The sequence below is a fragment of the Opisthocomus hoazin genome, chromosome 5 (assembly GCF_030867145.1).
Source record: "Opisthocomus hoazin isolate bOpiHoa1 chromosome 5, bOpiHoa1.hap1, whole genome shotgun sequence".
NCBI lineage: Eukaryota > Metazoa > Chordata > Aves > Opisthocomiformes > Opisthocomidae > Opisthocomus > Opisthocomus hoazin.
This window is the reverse complement of record NC_134418.1, coordinates 27,318,516-27,338,352: the sequence shown is the minus strand read 5'-3', so window position 1 is coordinate 27,338,352 and position 19,837 is coordinate 27,318,516. Positions and strand designations below refer to the sequence as shown.

Here is a 19,837-nt window from a genome sequence, read left to right as displayed (position 1 = left end):
GGAACGGGGCCGCCGGGGCCACGCTCCCGCCAGGGGCTGAGGGAAGCCGCGGCGGCGGGGCCCGCCCACACGGCCAGCCCGCGGAGACCCCAGGCGCGCCCGGAGGCCCCGCAGGCCCCTGGTCCGCCCCTGCGCCGGCGGGGCCGAGCCTGGCCTGAGCTGTCCCGCGCCCATTCGCCGGCGGGGCGGGGCGGGGCGGGGAGGGGGCGGGCAGGCGGGCTCCGCGCCGGCCCCCGCCGCTGGGGGAAGGGAGGAGCCGGGGGCGGCCCAGGCTCGGCGTCCCCGGGATGAAAGAGGCGCTTGAGCCTGCCGCGGCCCTTTAAATAGCCGCCGCCTCGCTCGTAGCGGAGCGTCGCCCTGAGCTGGCTCAGCATCCTCGCCGCGCCCCTCCGGCTCCATCCGCGGCGGCGGGGAAGGACCGCGCCCGCCCGCAGTGAGTCTCCGCGCTGCGGCTTCCGTGCCGGCTGCGGGTCCGTCCTCCCCCGCTGCCTCCCCTGGCGCTCCCGGCGGCGGCCTCTCCCTTTTCCCTGCGCTCCCGCGGGGGTCGGCCCCGGCCCGAGCCGCCCGGCGGGGAGCGGGGGTCGGCCCCGGCCTGCTCCGCTCCCTCCGCCGGGGAGGAGCCGGGGGCTGCGGCCTCCGCGCTGAGGGCGCCTTTCCCGGCGGGGGGGGCTGCGGGGGCCGGCCCGGGGGTCGCGGCCTGGCGCGGCTCTGCCCGCCGCAGCAGCTGTCCCTCGGCCTGCGGTCCCCGCTACCGCCCGGCCGCTGTCGCGGCAGCGGCGGTTCCCCGGCCCCTGGCCGGGAGTATTTACGCTGGGAGGCAGCGGGGCGGGAGGGAGCACCGGCGGCTTGCTTCTAGAGATCGGCTGCGAGAAAACCTTTCCCTCCGTGGCTGCATGATGAAATCTCATATTGTTAATTCACTTGTATTTCCTCAAATTGTTGGCCGCTATTTTCATTTGTAACTCCTGATTCTCCTTCCCCTCCCCTCCTCTTACTAGAGCAATCATGTTTGAAATCAAGAAGATTTGCTGCATTGGTGCGGGTTATGTCGGTGGGCCAACCTGTAGCGTGATCGCGCAGATGTGTCCCAAGATCAAAGTTACCGTCGTGGATGTCAATGAGGCCAGGATCAATGCCTGGAATTCAGATACCCTCCCGATCTATGAGGTAGACCTGTCTCACTGTTGTCTCTTCTTCCAGCCAGCATTGCGTTTGCTTCCCTTCAGCCACAGGGCACTTCCACATGGCCCACTTCTGGAGCTTAAGAAGAACAGCACAGTGGTGTCCTTCAGAAAGAGTGTTCTGGAACAGCTGCTTGTCACTGCTGCTCATTAAACCAGATTTTTTGAAATAACTTAATGTACCTAGTGCAGGCAGTTATTGAAGGATCATTTATGAAAGGTTTGCTAAGGAAAAATGTAACGGTATAGATAACAATTTGTATTAAATCATTATGACTTTCTTTTGGGACCTGATTTAATCATAATAACATGGTTTTCTTACTTATAGATATTATCTGCTGTGTGGTAGCACAATATGAGTGTGTAATAATGGGTGGTAAGCTCTATTCCCATTCTAAATACTGGCAAAATCCAGTCTGGGCTAACCGTCTTGCAGTGTGTCCAGTTCTGGGCTCCCCAGTTCAAGAAAGATGAGGAGCTACTGGAGAGAGTCCAGCGGAGGGCTACGAGGATGGTGAGGGGACTGGAGCATCTCTCCTGTGAGGAAAGGCTGAGGGAGCTGGGCTTCTTCAGCCTGAAGAAGAGAAGGCTGAGAGGGGATCTTATAAATATCTGAAGGGTGGGTGTCAGGAGGATGGGGCCAGACTCTTTTCAGTGGTGCCCAGCGACAGGACAAGGGGCAATGGGCACAAACTGAAGCAGAGGAAGTTCCGTCTGAACATGAGGAAGAACTTCTTCCCTCTGAGGGTGACGGAGCCCTGGAACAGGCTGCCTAGGGAGGCTGTGGAGTCTCCTTCTCTGGAGATATTCAAGACCTGCCTGGATGCAGTCCTATGCAGCCTGCTGTAGGTGACCCTGCTTCGGCAGGGGGGTTGGACCACGTGACCCACAGAGGTCCCTGCCAACCCCGCCATCCTGTGATTCTGTGATCTTGACCATGTTGTGAGATGGACAGCCATGTTCCTGAGTCACTTGCACCATAAACCTCCAATCTGGCCTGGGAGGATTAGGCCAGATAAAATTTATTTTTAAGTGTGTCACACTCGCTCTGTTACAGAATTACTTTAATTTGAAGCACTTTTCTGTTTTGCTTCTCTTAGCACTTTGTATTTGTCACTCTTTTTCACCCTTAGAGAGTAGGTCTCTTCTTTCCCTCATTCTTCCATGAGATATAGTTTTTATAGGTTTGAGTTCTTTTCTTTTATGGAAGTGAAAACTTAATCTTCACTCGGCTCGCAAAGACAAGGCATGTTGCCTGGTACAAGCAGTTACTCTTTTGCTATGAGAAATCTTCTGAATCCTGCCAGTGCTGTAACACTAATGTAGGTTTTGCTTCCTCTTACAAACAAACCTATACTGTGACTCTTTAAGCAAAGATGAATATGCACATGTATTGTCATATGTATTCAAAGGAAATGTGTATAGTGCTCAGATTAGCAGGTGAGAGATGAATAGAGATTATGAAAGAAGGTACTTTGTTTTCCATAGACGTTTAGACTAAAGGAGTTAAAGTAGAGCTAGTCTTGGCATGTTTAAAAAAAACCCACCCCAAAACCAAACTTGCAACATCTGTTTCTTGGAATGGTGTCCTTTGCTTACAAAGAACGTACAAAAACTGCCAAGAATTAGTTCAGACAGTTGTAAAATTGAGTCATTGCACAGTGAGGTTTTCTGTATTTTTTTTGTTTGTTTTGGGTTTTTTTTCCAGTGTCAGAAATTGTCTAGTTGGTTGTCTTTCTAGTTACATCCCAGTAAAACCATAGTTCGAACATTTGATGGGTTGTAACATGCATTGTTCTGCCTGTGCTGACCTTTGTTTTCCTTTTAAGTAGGTATTTGGTATAAAATGAGACAGCAAAAATGTCTTGTGTAAGAAAGCTTCTGCTTTGTTTTCCGCTCTCTCCCTCCAGTGAACCTTTGCCTTTCTGGCACTCACTCAGACAGCTTGGTCATGATGGGCGTCCCATGTTAGAGATCTGATTGCGAGGTTATGGCACATGATTTTTTTTTTTTTTTTTTTTGTTCAAACAAAGAGTAAAGGCTTCTTTTGTCTATGACAACTATATCTTAGTGAAATGATTTTGCAGACCATTTTAATACAGAGGACTAGTCACTCGTGTACACATGGCCTCCTGCTCCTCTTGTCTGTGTGGCGGTATTAAGGGAAGGGGAAGTGTTCTGGTGCAATACATGTGTCTCTGGAAAGAATCCCATGAAACTGAGCCTGTGATTCTTCCACGCTGCAGGTTTGGTGCCATGATAAGTTTAATCAGGTCCAAACATGAGTGGCTGACAAAAGGAGTGGTCTTTATGTCCTGTGTGTCTCCACTGCCTTCCTTTCACTGGATCTGGGCTTGCTACTTTCACAGAGGCTGCTTTGTGGGTTTATTTGTGCTGAATCAGTTTAATATCTGATGTTGGGGAGACCATGGAATGTGTAGTTGAGGGAAAAGGAAAGTTGGGGACACCTGTTTGCAGCCTAGGGAATAATGTAACACTTCATTTCTCAAGCCTACTTAACATCACTCTACAGGTATTTTTTTAATTGTTGCTCATAGTAATAGAATTGAGCGTGGGAATAACAGGAGCCTGAAATCTGGTTGTGCAAATAACAGTTCAGTGTGGCTGAAAGTTCAGAGACAGTCTTTCTGTATCTGAAATGATACGCTGTTTGTTTGAGCATGCGGTTTACTGTTCTTCTAACTGCATTAACCCTAACTGCTTTTGTTCCTGCATTTTTTTCAGCCAGGGTTAAAAGAAGTGGTGGAGTCCTGTCGAGGAAGAAACCTCTTCTTTTCCACCAGTATTGATGATGCCATTAAAGAAGCTGATCTTGTATTTATTTCTGTAAGTTTAGGGGCAGAAGGTGGTTGTGTGTGTTTGTTGTGTTTAGTTTTTTTTTCCTTATCAAATCATTATGTTACTCTTACGTTAGGAAGAGGCCTTTGTTTTGTCGTATAGATTGTTAGCAATGTCGTGTCACTGTCTCACAGTTTTCTTCATGTATACTGTGGGAAAACTGTTAAGCAGGCTTTTTATTTTTTTTCTGTTTCTTGTAGCTAGTAGAATGTTTGACAAATGATCAGGCTTTAAGTCAAAACCATGGTGTTTAGCCTGGTGAGATGTTTGGGGTCTGAGGACAGAATATAGTACAGATCTGTTGTTGCAGTGTACTACTGAAATCCATGAAACTTTAATAGTGATACGGTTCCTAGAAAGGGATGCAAAATAATATACTGATTATTGGATTACGAAGATGACTTCTTTCTAGAAGCTTTAAAAAAAACAGTATTAATGGAAGAGGGACTGGCTTTCATATTGTCTAGCTTTAATATTTCTAAGCTGACACCACAAGGAAGAGGATCCAGTCAAACAGTGTGATCTTTCGTAATCTAGAAGCTAGTTCCTAATGCAGAATCGAAAAGAACTGATTGCTATTCATCTTGGTAGGCCACAGTTGAGTTATTTTTGTTGCTTGCATCCTCTTTTCTTGGGAGCCCCTCTTTGTTAGGGCACCTCAGTACAGAGCTCTCTTTCTGATAGTATTTTTCTCCATTCATTGAGTCTAAAATGAATGCTACTTGGCTGAATGACTGCCACTCATACAGGCCATATAATGCCACCTGTCCTTGGCTTAAAACATGCTGCTGTCTTTTACATGTTGTTGGCATTTCTTTCAGTTTGTAATGAAAAGGACCCTCTGTCTTAATATAAATAATGGGTTTTCCCTCATGTTGCCTTTTCTGTGTACTTCAAGATAGCAATTTTCAGCAGCTCTACGCTTAAGTTTCACTGCAAAGTGGGTTTAAACCATAACTGCCATACTGCAGCAAGATTTTTGTAATGTGAGTTTTTGCACTCCTAATGTGGGACGGGAAACAAAAGGTGGCTGGCTGTAATCATGAAGAAATTACTGGTGTTTCCAGAATAAGGATGAAGTTTCACTGAAGCCTGCAGAGCTGCTATGAATTGCCCGTTTAAATTCTGTGTGAATAGAGGCCAATGAGCTTTCTTTAGAAGACAAAATGGGTGGCTGAGAAAGCTAATAGCCGTTTGCCTGATACGGTAACTAGAACAATTCTGGGGTAGAAGCAAGCTGGACTCTGGGAAGGAAAATGTCTGTCATTCTTAACACAAGAGCTACTGATGAGGTGAAACTAAGAGACCTATAACATTCCTTCCCCCTCCATGTATTTGTAACTAGGTTAACACTCCAACAAAGACCTATGGCATGGGAAAAGGCCGAGCAGCTGATCTGAAATACATTGAAGCTTGTGCTAGGCGAATTGTACAAAACTCAAATGGCTATAAGATTGTCACTGAGAAAAGCACTGTTCCAGTACGTGCTGCAGAGAGCATTCGTCGAATATTTGATGCTAATACTAAGCCTAACTTGGATTTGCAGGTAAGCATAATCTTTGAGTTGTGTATTTAAAGGCTGCTTGTTACTTTTGGCTTTTATCTGTTGTTCTTTAATTTCTGTGCCTGTAGGTGCTGTCTAACCCAGAGTTCCTCGCGGAAGGAACAGCCATCAAAGACCTGAAGAACCCAGACAGAGTGCTTATCGGTGGAGATGATTCTCCAGAGGGACAGAAAGCTGTCCATGCTCTGTGTGCTGTTTATGAGCACTGGGTGCCCAAAGAAAAAATCCTTACAACCAATACCTGGTCATCAGAACTTTCTAAACTGGTTAGTGTGACTCACTGGTGTTGTCTGCGATGAGCAAATGGTGTAAGTGAAACAAAGCTCAGAAGCTCACTGACAGTGATGCAGTTAGGAAAGACGGATGAGGCTGGGAGGACCTAGTGTATACGTCAAAGGATGTTAATGTTTTCCAGTTATCTTAGTTGAGCTAATAGATTATATCAGCTTTCCATTGAATCCTTTTCTCACTTTTATTGCTGTGTTACTTGAGAGTAAACCTCCACTGCTGCAGACACTGGTTACCATCATAAAACGTTTCAAACTCTGCAAGTTAAGCATTACATTATTTTGCTTAGATCCTGTTAACTGGCATTTATGTATTAATCTAGTTGTGTTACCGTTTTTGTATCTCAACAGAGTTACATAAGTAATCCTTCCAGTAGTAACTCCCTGTGTTCTGTGGACATCTCTGTGTCTGGAAGAATCAAGTTCTCTATTACGTTTTTTTATTTACAGGCAGCTAATGCTTTCCTGGCCCAAAGAATCAGCAGCATTAACTCAATCAGTGCTCTCTGTGAAGCTACAGGAGCAGATGTTGAAGAAGTAGCAAGAGCTATTGGAACAGACCAAAGAATTGGAAACAAGTTTCTCAAAGCCAGTGTTGGTAAATGAAAAATAATTTTTTTTTTTTTCTTACGGGCTTCTGTTTAATACTGCAGTGGGTCTTGTAGTAGTGTTTTGAAGTAAGTGATCTGATACTCTAAAATCTTCCACAGCATGACTGTGTGGAAAATATTGCTGTAGAGTACTAGCATAAATCAGTTTTTCTGGTAAAATGTCTAGGACTGGGGCTGCCCCAGACCCTGGCTATCAGAAGCCTGAGAGTTCAGAGTGCATGGTTTATCCTGCCTGGGACATTGGAAAGAAATTTGAACTTTGTTTTTCTGAAGCATTGCTGATGGTAGTGCTCCCCAGGATGTCTTCCCAATTGTAACTGCTGCAGTTTTGTTTGGGAGTTGCTGCCAGTGGCCTGCAGAGGGGGATGCCTTTAGTCAGAATGTGTGATGGCAACTTCTGATTTGTAGGATGATTTCAGCCGTTTAGATTTAATAGAGTAAGATGTGATAAAATGATCAGTACAACAGACTTATGGATCAAGACTAAAGCCTATGTATATGGCTACAGTCTTTGTGCTAGGAAGGGAAAGTGTTACTTTAAAATAACTTTATCAATCTGTGCAAGAGTGAAAAGCAGATAGCAAATACATTACCAAAACTCCTATTAGGTTACTGTAATTCCTTCTATAATGTATTGCTTCTGGGACTGCTGAGCAAAGTTCTAGGGGTCAAGGATCCCTTGATTAATTGTCTCAGTTCTCCCTTGGTCAGCTGGGGTGATCTTTGGTTCTTGGCAATGATTAGATATCCATTTGGGGATGGAGGAAGGAAGAACCTAATCTTAACATACTTGTTCTGAGAAGCATTCATCTAAAGCTCTAAATGGGGGAGAGCAAACCCAGGAGCTTGTCCACCCACTTGCGATAATGAAAAACTAGGGGTTATGTTTCCCTGAGACTAGGTCAAAACTTCCATTGGCTTCAGTGGGACCTGAGGCAGATTTCAGGCCTTCTGTAACTGACAAAGTAAGTATGTCTAGGAGTTGGATTTTGAGAGATTCTTAAGGTTTTCATTTGTTAGCAGGGAAATACTGGGAAAAATCATAATGCTGACTGTCAGTGATTGCTAAAACCTACTTTATTCAAAGATTGGGTTAGAATAGTACCTTAGTCACCTGTAAAATAACCATTTTCTCTTTCAGGGTTTGGAGGTAGCTGTTTTCAGAAGGATGTCTTGAATTTAGTGTACCTCTGTGAGGCACTGAACTTACCTGAAGTAGCCCGCTACTGGCAACAGGTACAAATTCTTCACTACTTTTTTTGAGGGGGGTCATGTTTCTTCAGCTTTCAGGCATTGAACTTTTGGGCATTGTCCATGTATAATCTGTGTTTCAGCTTTAAGGAACAGATACCTTAATATTGACTATGTTTTAGGGCCCTCAGCCTAACACTGGCATTTGATACTCATGGGTGCTTTGGCTTTTTGGGGGTGAATTACATTGTCTGGATCAAAAGGATTGGGAAGTTGTCTAGAATTACCAATAGTAAATGTGAAGTACAAGCATGTCTGGACTCCCGTCTTCCTCTTGCACATGGTTACATCTGTCCACTTTGAATTCAGAGCTTATGATCTTTTCTTCAGGGTCTACTTCTACAGTTACTTTTGTGAAAGAACTCAGCAGAACTTGCTATTCTTCTAAATAAACATGGTTGCTGCTATTCCCTGGTTAATGTTAAGAATGGCTGGGAAGATGTGGATGCTCTCAGGCCTAGCACCAATGCAGCAGTTACAGGATGCTCAGTCTCTACTAGCAAGTGTTTCCCTATTAACCAGTGAAAGCACCTCACTCCTCTTCCCAGTCCTGGCTGAGAAAGCTACTTTGATGTATGTGGTATGGTCAAAAGAATAGTTTTGGTTTATTGTCCTGATTTAGGCTGTGGTGATCAAGTACAAGGCTGCCTAGCAGATGCCCCCAGAATACCAAGTGCATGATTTGCCCGCCTTCTTAGTAGCTTTCCTTTTTTCCAATATTCCTTTTGGCTAGCCTTGCCCGCCCCCCCCTTTTCTCTATCCCAGTCTGCCAAATAAACAACCTGCCTATAATTACTTTTTCATCATTATTCAGTTGTGCCACATCCATACTGAAGTCCGGTATTTCGTATACCATTACTTAGGTTGCTGTGGCCATCTGGTACTGTTGATGGGGTTGTCTAGGCTCTGTTGGCTTTGCAAGGTTCTATTCCCCAGAAGGTCCCTAATACTCCCTTCCAGTTGTCTGAAGCTTGGCTGGATAATAACTCCATAACTGCTTGTAAAACTCAGTCATCCCTCACAGTGCTGTCTGACTTTAGTCAGCTTCTTACACTATCTGTGATGTCCAATGGCTTTATGCATCCTGTTCAGATAGTTTAACCTCCAGCCAGGGGTGAGCAGCCTAGTTACTTGCTTGCAACTATAACTCTTACATCAGTTGCTTGGGACAAGGAAGACATGGGGTTTATGCTGTCTACCTCTGAAGAGGCTCAGATTGATGTCTTAATTAAAAAGTGCACTTCATTAGTATAGTCTAGCCATGGTGGAGAGGCTTGCAATCCCATCAGTGAAGCTGAGACTGACATACTGCAGGAACCCTGTGCGAGCATCTAGGAGAGGTTTGGTTCAGTGTAGGACTTGGATGCATTGGCACAGTAGGAAAAAGAAGGAGCCCTAGCTTCTGATATTTGCTTCAAGAACTACTGCATTTGATATAAGCAGACAACAGGCAATTCCTGGAGCAGGAGGAGCTGCAGGAACTAACCATGTTACCTCAGTGATAATCTGATGAATAGGGAAAAACTAATACTGACTTGAAAGAGACAAACTGGTTTGGCACTGTCCTTTGAGATCCCAAGGGTCCTTCTCAAAATGCAGCCTACTTGGTGTATTGGCAACCCAAAGCCATAGGAACACTTATGCTTTGCTCTGTGTGCAGGTGTCTGTTTATTTAATAAAAGCCTAAAAAGTTGCATTGTTAATGTAAACAAGCTAAAGTGCTTTTAATGCTTTTATGCTCCTTTACTCTGTTTTAAGAGCAGCTCTTTGCAGTTTCTATATGGCTTATTAAGCTGTGGACAAATCACATAGCAAGAGCAGCTGCTGCAGAGTTAGGATAAGGTAGAGAGTGCTGTGTTGTAGTGCAACCCCTTACCTGCACCTCCTGCTTCCTCAGAGCACTGTTGTCTTGCAGAGGTCTACCTGCCCCAGCCCACACTGGTTGAGTCATGTAATGCACACACATAAGCACCTGTATAAGCAACTGTGTGAACCTCTTCTCTGTGGCCTCAACACTGAACTGCCAGCAGCTCATCCCAGTGCATGCATATGGGAGACCTCAGACCAGTCTGAGGACAGGATGCAAATTCTGATCAGAGCAGCACCAGAATCCGAACTTATTTGCTCTGGCCTTTAGGCAGGACAGGGCTCCAAGTCTGAAGTCTTCCTTAATTGAAAACATATCTACAGAAAGAAATGTGTCCCTCTTACCCTGTCAGCTGTTACTTTTGAGCTGCCTTTGAAGTATAGCTCTTTCCAGTTCACGTTGAACATTGACTAGGTGGAGGAACTTACTTTTCCTATTCTGTTAGTGATCCAGTGCCCTGTGTGTGTTAAGGGCTGGAGGTCAAAGTATGAAGCAGGCTGGGAGGAAAGTACAGGAACAGTCAGAGTGAGTGAACCCACTTAAATCTGGTTTAACCACACTAGATCTGGGCACCGAAATCTGTTAGTGTGGATTAAAAAGGTTAAAAGTGTTCTCAAGTTGCTATACATGGCATGTATGGAAGTGTAAGTCTGGCAATGGGATGTCTGTGACAGAAATTACTTTAACACTGAAGTTGCTTTCCGTATTTCTGCCTAGCATACAATAAACTGTAGATCTAAAAAAGAAAAAGGCAATCTGAAAAAATCCTAGCCTTTGAACTAGGTAAGGCAAGATAATATTTGTGTATATGCATATGTAGTCACTGATTAAAATATCATTTGTCTCAGAATTTCACAAATTAACTGTATTTATCTTTGGATTACTTATGATACTGAGTAAAAATACTTGACTTTTTTAAGCCTCTGTTAAACATATGTGTGGGTAGCTTGGCTTGATTATTAATAGAATTTGTTTATAGTTTAAAATGGTTCCCTTCTGTGCCATCACATTTTATATAATTTCAGGTAATAGACATGAATGATTATCAGAGAAGAAGGTTTGCTTCCCGCATTATTGACAGCTTGTTCAATACTGTCACTGATAAGAAGATTGCTATTTTAGGGTTTGCATTCAAAAAGGATACTGGGGACACAAGGTAAGAAAACAAATTCAGCTCATTAATGTGGAATCCCTAGATTTTTCACCAGCTATGCAGCTGAACCTCCAAATTCAATTGTGTTAATAAAACCAGATCAGTTACGGGACCCTTAACCGCTTGTGGCTGAATTGATTTGTAGCAAGGATTAGTCTTCCTTAAGTGGGTGAGACATTTGATTCTTGACCTCTGCAACACACCTGAATTGTTCAGAAGCTAGAGCAGATAACTCTAGCAGTAAGGAGTATTTTCAGCTGGAAGGGACCTACAATGATAATCTCATCCAGCTGCTTGACCACTTCAGGGCTGACCAAGTTAAAGCATGTTAAGGGCGTTGTCCTAATGCATCTTAAACACTGACAGGCTTGGGGCATCGATTAAGTCCTTATTAACTTGCATAAGCAAAGATAGATTTTGACAGAGTCCTTCCACCTTCCACAGAGAAGAACACAAACATTTTTGCAACTGACTCTAAATTGCTATGTGAAGCCAAAGTTTCAGCTTTGTTTCCCAAAGGTGGCTAATTCTGTTTTCCTGTAAAGCTCAAACTTTATACAACTCTATCCAACCACAGCTTATGGGGAATGCTTATAAGATTGATGCCTTGTTAATTATGGTCAATAAAATTCCTGGGGCTTAGTATCTCCCTTGCATGGTTCAGCAAGACAGATATAAACTTGTTTTTCATATTACTTTACTTGGCGTACCTCAAGATTTCAAGTTTGCTGCTGGCATGGATTACCACTAATATGTTTTATGTAAAGCTGGTATAAAAGCTCTGGCATTGTATATCATGACACTTAGAGACTTTCATTACTTAGAACATGCCATCTGGTTCTCTGATTCACTTCCCTAGAGAGTCATCCAGTATCTACATTAGCAAGTATTTAATGGATGAAGGAGCAAAGCTCCATATCTATGATCCGAAAGTACCTAAGGAACAGATCATCTTGGATCTCTCGCATCCGGGTGTTTCGGAAGATAACCAAGGTAAGAATGCACATGTAAAACTTATTCTCCACCCCACATAGAAGAAAAACCCCACTCTATTCTCAAAATACACAAGGTCTGTTTAAATATGATAAATTCACTTTCTCATTTTCACCAAGGCAATGATGTGCGGTTGGCTGCATTTACTAGAGGATTGTCATAGCTCAGAGGATTGCTGTAGCTATTCCCACTTTCCCCGTAGCTTTTATAGATAAATGCTAATTCTGTACTATTGATCTTTTTCTTTTGATAAGTTTTCATTTGAACACATGCAAAAAACTTTCTCTCTGCATAATTAAAAGGAAGAGGATGAAGGTCTAGAAGTAGGAAAGACTAGTGTTGTTCTGTCAGCTCCTTTGCGTCTGAGTCCTGTCTTGGCTTGGTTCTTGCTTTCATATATGAAGTAGACATAAAGAAATAATTCTGAAATTCACTGTAGAGCATTCTCCTCTCCCCCACATAACTTCCAAATTCATCTGTTCCCTTAAATTCAGGAAGACCTTGAAGTAATAATCTATAACTAGAAACTTTTTGGGGAGAAGCAGGGGGTATTTGGGATCTTTGTTTTCATTCCTTATTGGGGAGGGGGAAAATGGAGATGATGGGTGGATGGGGGAGGATAGATCAGACTTCTAGAGGTGAAGAGGATGGAGGAATGAGCTGTGATGAAGAGTGAAGGGTGTACGTCATTTGACATGCCCTTGAATTAGAGGGGAATGGGAGGGTTGCCTCCAGACAGCTGCTGAGGCAGTCAAAGGATGAAGGCAGCCCTAGTGAGATGTGTGTCTTCTCTGGTGTGAACTGAGCATTAAATAGGAACTGATGTTCTCCTATTGTACAGGCAGTGACCTTACTGAGAGCTGGCATTTGAACACTCCCTAGTAACTTCTAACTCTAGAGATGCTTTTGACTGTCTAAATCAAATTTGAATGCTTAACTTCAGACGTTTAAGTGCCCTGACTCTATTCAGATGCCAGATACAAGCTGCTTTCATTTAAATAACTAAAATCAAAGTGACAAATGTCTTGACAGGAAACATCTCTAGATGAGTGACCTGAAACTCTCCTTGTTTGAGTAGGGCAAGGAAGGAGACTCGTTTGCCAGGAGTGCACTAGGTCAATGCTGAACATGTGTGTAGAATAAAACTTTATTTTCCTTCTGTTGCAGTGTCTCGGCTGGTCACTATAAGTAAAGATCCCTATGAAGCCTGTGATGGAGCTCATGCTCTTGTAATTTGCACTGAATGGGACATGTTTAAGGTAAAAATGTTATTTTTCAAATGAAACTAAAAAAAAGGGAATGTTATGCTATTTATGTATTCTGTCTGCTTTAATTGCCCCTTAAAGGAGCTGGATTATGAACGTATTCATAAGAAAATGCTGAAGCCTGCATTTATCTTTGATGGTAGGAGAGTTCTTGATGATCTTCACAATGAACTGCAAGTCATTGGCTTCCAGGTAATCAACTGGGTGATGCTGCTTCCTATGTTTTTTTCCTTCTGCTCTCTGTTCCCTCTTGCTTTTGCTACTCGGTCATTGCAGAGCAAGTGGAAAAAACCTCTTCAGGTGAGGATTTAAATCTGAAACTGTCCATACATAAGTCTCTTCCCTAGTCCTTTTCCTTCCTCCAGTACCTTCCTGTTATCGTAGACCGATGCTCTGTTAAAATCCAAGCTGCCTCTGCCTATGCCATTAACATTCAGCAGTGTAAGCATGCCTTGAAGCACTTCTAGTGTAGACAGAACTTGACTCATACTAAAATCACCTGAATAATCTCATAGAAGCATCTCAGCCAGGCACAACTGGAACAAAATCTACAAAATGAATCAGAGGCATGTTTTGGTTTTGTTTCATTCTGTGTGCTCCTGAGTACTGTGATTACTTGCATAATGGCCATAGACTGTCTCTCTTGCTATTTTTCCCCTGCTTAAACTGCACATGACTACTACACTGTTTGTGAACAGGCTTGTAGAAATTGCTTTAACCAGTCAATTGAAGCTGTTATGAGCAAATACGGTACATACAGCTGAAATAACTACTTGGTTACATCAGCACACTCTGAAAAGAGTTGTTTGAACAGTCAGTCCAGGTGTATGTATGAAACACGTTCATTAAATTTGTCAGATTTATTACTTAAGATAGTTTAAATTGAAGTATTTTGTCTTTTGGTGCTTTGCATCTTACCTGTACTTAGTGAGGAGAGATGTAGTTTTCCTCTTTACTGGGTATCTGAACTATTTTACTAGCTGTTGTTTTATCCTCTACAAGTTCTGTCCTTAGTGATTTACATTAGTCTGCCCTAAAAATTAGGGGAACCTGTCTCACTCATTGAATTTTTTAGTACCTGACATATGTGTCAGCTTTGTTACATACTTTCTCTTATACAGTGTTGGCTGACTTTACCCTTTCAGAGTCTGTTTCAAAAACACCCCACTGCATTAAAGAGGAAGAAGCTGCTTCTGTCTTAATTAACTGGATGTAGATCTTTAGACAAAGGAAGACACTTTCTGAATACCCAGAAACATTTTAAGATATTTGTGCTAATAGTCCTATGGAAGCTGAGGCATGTGAATGTTCAAATTGGCAAAGTGCAGCTTTAAATAGGCAAAGCAGGCACCTGTGGAAGGGTGTTTTTAAAAAACTCTTTGCAACTCCAATCCCGGAAACTATCCCTGGGCACAATGCGGTTTGTGGCTTGCATTATTCTAGTGTCATTGCTGAGCCACTGTCCGTCATCTTTGAAAGGTCCTGGAGAACAGGAGAACTGCCTGAGGACTGGAAGAAAGCCAGTGTTACTCCAGTCTTCAAAAAGGGCAAGGAGGAGGACCCAGGGAACTACAGGCTGGTCAGCCTGACCTCCATCCCTGGAAAGGTGGTGGAACAGCTCATTCTGGAGGTCATCATTAAGCAAGTGGAGGAAAAGAAGGTTATCAGGAGTAGTCAACATGGATTCACCAAGGGAAAATCATGCTTATCCAATCTGATAGCCCTCTATGATGGCATGACTGGCTGGGTGGATGAGGGGAGAGCAGTGGATGTTGTCTACCTCAACTTCAGCAAGGCTTTCGACACGGTCTCCCATAACATCCTCCTAGGGAAGCTCAGGAAGTGTGGGCTGGATGAGTGGTCAGTGAGGTGGATTGAGAACTGGCTGAATGGCAGAACTCAGAGGGTTGTGATCAGTGGCGTTGAGTCTAGTTGGAGGCTGGTAACTAGTGGTGTCCCTCAGGGGTCAGTACTGGGCCCAGTCTTGTTCAGCTTCATCAGTGGCCTGGATGAAGGGACAGAGTGTACCCTCAGCATGTTTGCTGATGACGCAAAGCTGGGAGGAGTGGTGGATACACTGGAAGGCTGCGCTGCCATTCAGCGTGACCTGGACGGGCTGGAGAGTTGGGCAGAGAGGAACCTGATGAGGTTCAACAAGGGCAAGTGCAGGGTCCTGCACCTGGGGAGGAACAACCCCATGCATCAGTACAGGCCAGGGGCTGACCTGCTGGAGAGCAGCTCTGCGGAGAGGGACCTGGGTGTCCTGATGGACGACAAGTTGCCCATGAGCCAGCAGTGTGCCCTGGTTGCCAAGAAGGCCAGTGGGATCCTGGGGTGCATAAAGAGGAGTGTGGTCAGCAGGTCGAGGGAGGTTCTCCTTCCCCTCTGCTCTGCCCTAGTGAGGCCCCACCTGGAGTGCTGTGTCTAGTTCTGGGCTCCCCAGTTCAAGAAAGATGAGGAGCCACTGGAGAGAGTCCAGCGGAGGGCTATGAGGATGGTGAGGGGACTGGAGCATCTCTCCTGTGAGCAAAGGCTGAGGGAACTGGGCTTGTTCAGCCTGAAGAAGAGAAGGCTGCGAGGGGACCTTATAAATGCCTATAAACATCTGAAGGGTGGGTGTCAGGAGGATGGGGCCAGACTCTTTTCAGTGGTGCCCAGTGACAGGACAAGGGGCAACGAGCACAAACTGAAGCAGAGGAAGTTCCAACTGATGAAGATGGGGAAGAACTTCCCTCTGAGGGTGACGGAGCACTGGAACAGGCTGCCCAGAGAGGTGGTGGATTCCCTTTCCCTGGAGATATTCAAGACCCGTCTGGACACTGTCCTGTGCAGCCTGCTGTAGGTGACCCTGCTTCGGCAGGGGGTTTGGACTAGAAGATCCTCAGAGGTCCCTTCCAACCCCTGCCATTCTGTGAAATGTAGTCATGGTCCTGGGTTTAGTCTGTAGACTCCTCATAGGCTGACGTGATTGTCTTAGCTTGCCACACTCACTTCTTGAACATCTCTTCTCTTTCAGATTGAAACCATTGGGAAGAAGGTGTCAGCCAAAAGAATTCCTTTTGCTTCTTCAGGTGAAATTCCCAAGTTCAGCCTGCAGGATCCACCTGTCAAAAAGCCTAAAGTATAATGTTTAATAGGTGCTGGAGGAATTCTGTGGACCTTCTTAGTGATAATAACTGTAAGCCTATGCTTTTTTTTAAGGAAAGATATTTTTCATAAACTAAAAACCAATTTTACACCAGAAATGGTACATGTTAATTTAGTCTATTTTCAAATTTCTATTTTTATAGCAATTTTTTTGGTTACTGAAGATGGTACAGACCTGTTTTTAATACGGAATCATCTTTTAAGTGGAAAAGTTACCTTCAAACTGCAGACTTCTGCTTCCAGAAATGTTTCTAAACTGCACTTTAAATGTTTCAAGTGATATGGAAGCAAAAGAAATGGAACGCTTTTTACTTTAGTCCAGTTATGGACAATGATCAGGAATTTTGGTCTCACCAGTTCCTCATTTTCTTTTTGGATAATTCTTTGCCCAGTTAGATGCTTGTGCTGACTGAGATTGAAGTCAGAAGAAGTTGAGTGAATTTGGTAGGATTTGGGCTGAGCCCTGAAGTAGAGCTGACTGCAGCAGTAAAACCCCGATCCTGGCTGGGATCGGTGCGCACTGATGTGGTCTAAACTACATCTGTTGGGAAGCCAGGTAATTCTCCAGGCATCTATCATGTAACCAATGACAACGGACTAGCACCTGTCAACTGATCCACTGGCAGATCTTTACTTTCAATTCTTTGGTTGTTTTGCCTACATTCCATGTGCAGCCACATAAACTATTGATCTAATCAGATTCCCGGGGCAAGTTTTTCCTAGTTGCAGCAGTACAACCCATCTTCAGCAGCGGAGCATTCTGCTTCTTTGAACATTGAATTTAAGCAGAATTACCTTAATTTGATGTTAGTCCACGTAGAAAGCAAATATTGGTTTCAAAGGTACCTGTTGGTTATCTTTTTCCTTCCTTTCTCCTTAAATACTTCATCTGAAAGCAGCTTTCTTAACGAATCTACAAAAATTATTCTCTGCTGTTAAAGAAATCATTAAAAATAAAAATTCGGCCCCATAAGTTAGTCGGCTTGCTACCTCATTTAATTAGCAGGAATGAATACTTCCTATGTTATCTTGATATTTTTGCCTGTACAATTACTTTATTTCAACTTGGTTTTTTTATTGTCAATTGGCCAGTGCTATTAAAATCCTTGAGATGACAAAATTTGTGTTTGGCTTGTTGCGTGGGGTTGTGAAATGGCGGGGGGGGGATGACCATGAAGACATATACATCTTTGTGGTGTTGGGATGTTAGAGAATTATCCTGTAACCAGTCACATAACACCTTCTGAATTTATTCAACAGGCATGCCTTCCATTATCCTATATCAGTAGTTAAACAGAGCACAAGATCAGTGTCATCTTGGTAATGAGCGCTGTCTACATTCCTGTGGGTAAATAGTTATGATGATACAACTTCAGCTTTAGGACAGATGCTCCAAGATTTAAGGAACTTGTATACGCCAGTTTGGGTAGACAATACAAGACAGCGTTACCTGACTGAAATAGCTGTATCCTTCAACCAGATGCTTTCAGAGTCTGCACGTTAATGGCTTCCACATCAGGACTGACTTTACAGCAATCATGTGGCACTCTGGGCAAATATGGCTTAGGCTTTTTATCTTATTTTAAGACTCTCCTGCAAGGAGCGTGTCAGAAGCCATTCAAAATGAGTGGGAATTATGGGGCTTAAAGTCAAAACTGTCATTTTCCATCATGCCCTTTCCTCTTCCTGATTCACTACTGCTGCTTTCATACAACACCCGCAGAACAGGGTCAACGCTGTGATAGAGTTGTGATAACCTAACTGGCAGATTGCCCAGTTTTTGCAGGTAGGCATCCTCTTGAGGACCTCTGCCCCCATAGCACCTGAGAGGGCAAGCTGGTCACTTCTCTTTGGGGATTACGAAGAGAGTACTGACACATTGTGCTTGAAGGATCTCCTGTCCTAAACTACGTTCAGGGCAGCACAGCACTGCTTCAGGGCTCATCTTAGTGCGAAGGGTCCGCAGAGGCTTCAGAAACTCAGGATGCTTTTCAGAAGCTTGCACACAGCTGCAGTGGGAGTGCCTCTGCATGGGACTTGTCCTCATCATTTTGAAGTGGATGGATGAACCATTGAAGTCCTGTGTGAAGCATTGCTCCTGTTAGGAATGTGTGAGGCTGGTCAGAGTTCCCAGGGCTTCCTGTGGCTTTTCACACACCGTCCCAAGGGGACACGGGGAACTAGGTGCTATACCCCTATTCCTACCCTGTTTCTTCTGCAGGCTTAGTCAAGGCCTGGATGGTAACTTCTGGCTTAGTCATAAAGATGATAAAGAATGGGCAAGTTCATTGTAGTGGGATCACTGTAACTCCCCTTTCTTAGGGAAGGGGGAGCGGCAGATCCTTTCTGAAGAGCAACACAGGGTAAAACTAGTACTGGTATTTCCCTTGCTTTCTTGGAGAGTCAGCTTATTTAGTTTCTTGGTGGCTGCGTTCTTTGAGTGGGACACTGGGATTGTGGGATGAATTCAGTCTGAACAGCTGGTGGAGCATGCCTTCAGGATACTGCACTCGTTACCTCGCGTAGGTGCAAGAGAACCCCACCGCAGGCCAGAAGAGCGAGCTTCGGAAGGAGCTTTGGCAGCGCTGTGCATCGTAAGCCAGCATCTTCAGTGCAGTTGCCAGGGAAATAAGAGTTGAAGATGACTTGCATTCCTGCTTTGAAGTCTTGAGTCGTGCATGTAAGAGATGGGTTTAGTGCTATTGAGTCTTTGTGGGATCTTACCACACGTAATTCTTGATGAGAATTGTGCGAGTAGTGGATTCCTGTGCTCTGCAATGCTTTTTTAGGGGGTTCTTAATAAAATGCCATCCCACAGTTACACTGCTTTTACTGCAAAAATGTGAATACAACAGCTGAAGCAAATCCAGCTTTAATACAAGCCTATGAACAGCATGATACAGACTGCATAAATTTGGTCTTACCCAAGGCGTGCACAGACAAAGTGTAAATGCCAGGCAAGAGGTACTGTTTTTCCTCTCTATGTGTGTTCAACCCTTTGTGCAGCCAAAAGTAGTCTGGTCCCGGGCATGTGATAGCCAAGAATATTGCAAGGGAATAGAACAAACACATTTTTGACAAAGACTAGTTAGTATAGGAGCACTTCGTGGTGAGATTTTGTACTGACCAACGAGTTTACACTTCTATCTGCTGAGATTCTTCTGTTGATCTAGAATTTATAGTAGTGCTGTAACCTTGCTCACTAGCCAAAGTCTGAAATGAATTGTAAAACAATGCAGGAAAGTATAATGGGTTGTCTCATTGATTTAGGAATACTGGAGTCAGTTTTCATCTCTGGCTTTTTCTATTCCAAGCTGAGAATATCTGTTGGAAGTTGAGTATCTGCAGTAAGTTGCCACATGTTATAGTAAAGAACCATAAATACTTGACCTTCTTAAACGAAGGGGACACCGATATTAATTATTAATGAAGTGTGAAAAAAAAATTTAAACCTATTATTAAATAAACACTCTGGCTTTGTTGATTTAACCTAAAGGCTTGAAGTCACTGGAAGATGCAGCCATTCTCGAGTCAGCTGCATAGCGTTTAATTAAGCTTCACACAGTGTAGTAGATTAATGTAATGATGCTAAAAAAGACTTCATTCTTTTAAAGTGTCTGTGTCAACTTGAAATCATATTCCTAAAACTCAGTTCCCTG

General features: G+C 43.9%; 1 protein-coding gene across 1 annotated transcript; it reads left to right on the top strand.

Moving 5' to 3' along the window:
- Window positions 1-327: 327 nt before the first annotated feature.
- Window positions 328-17,298, top strand: UGDH (UDP-glucose 6-dehydrogenase). The gene is made up of 12 exons (XM_075420715.1): window positions 328-433; window positions 999-1,167; window positions 3,927-4,028; window positions 5,386-5,586; window positions 5,673-5,870; window positions 6,342-6,489; window positions 7,644-7,738; window positions 10,646-10,776; window positions 11,633-11,766; window positions 12,934-13,025; window positions 13,113-13,223; window positions 16,048-17,298. Exons 2-12 carry the CDS (start codon window positions 1,006-1,008, stop codon window positions 16,156-16,158), a joined length of 1,485 nt encoding a protein of 494 aa, XP_075276830.1. The 5' UTR covers window positions 328-433; window positions 999-1,005; the 3' UTR covers window positions 16,159-17,298.
- Window positions 17,299-19,837: the final 2,539 nt, after the last annotated feature.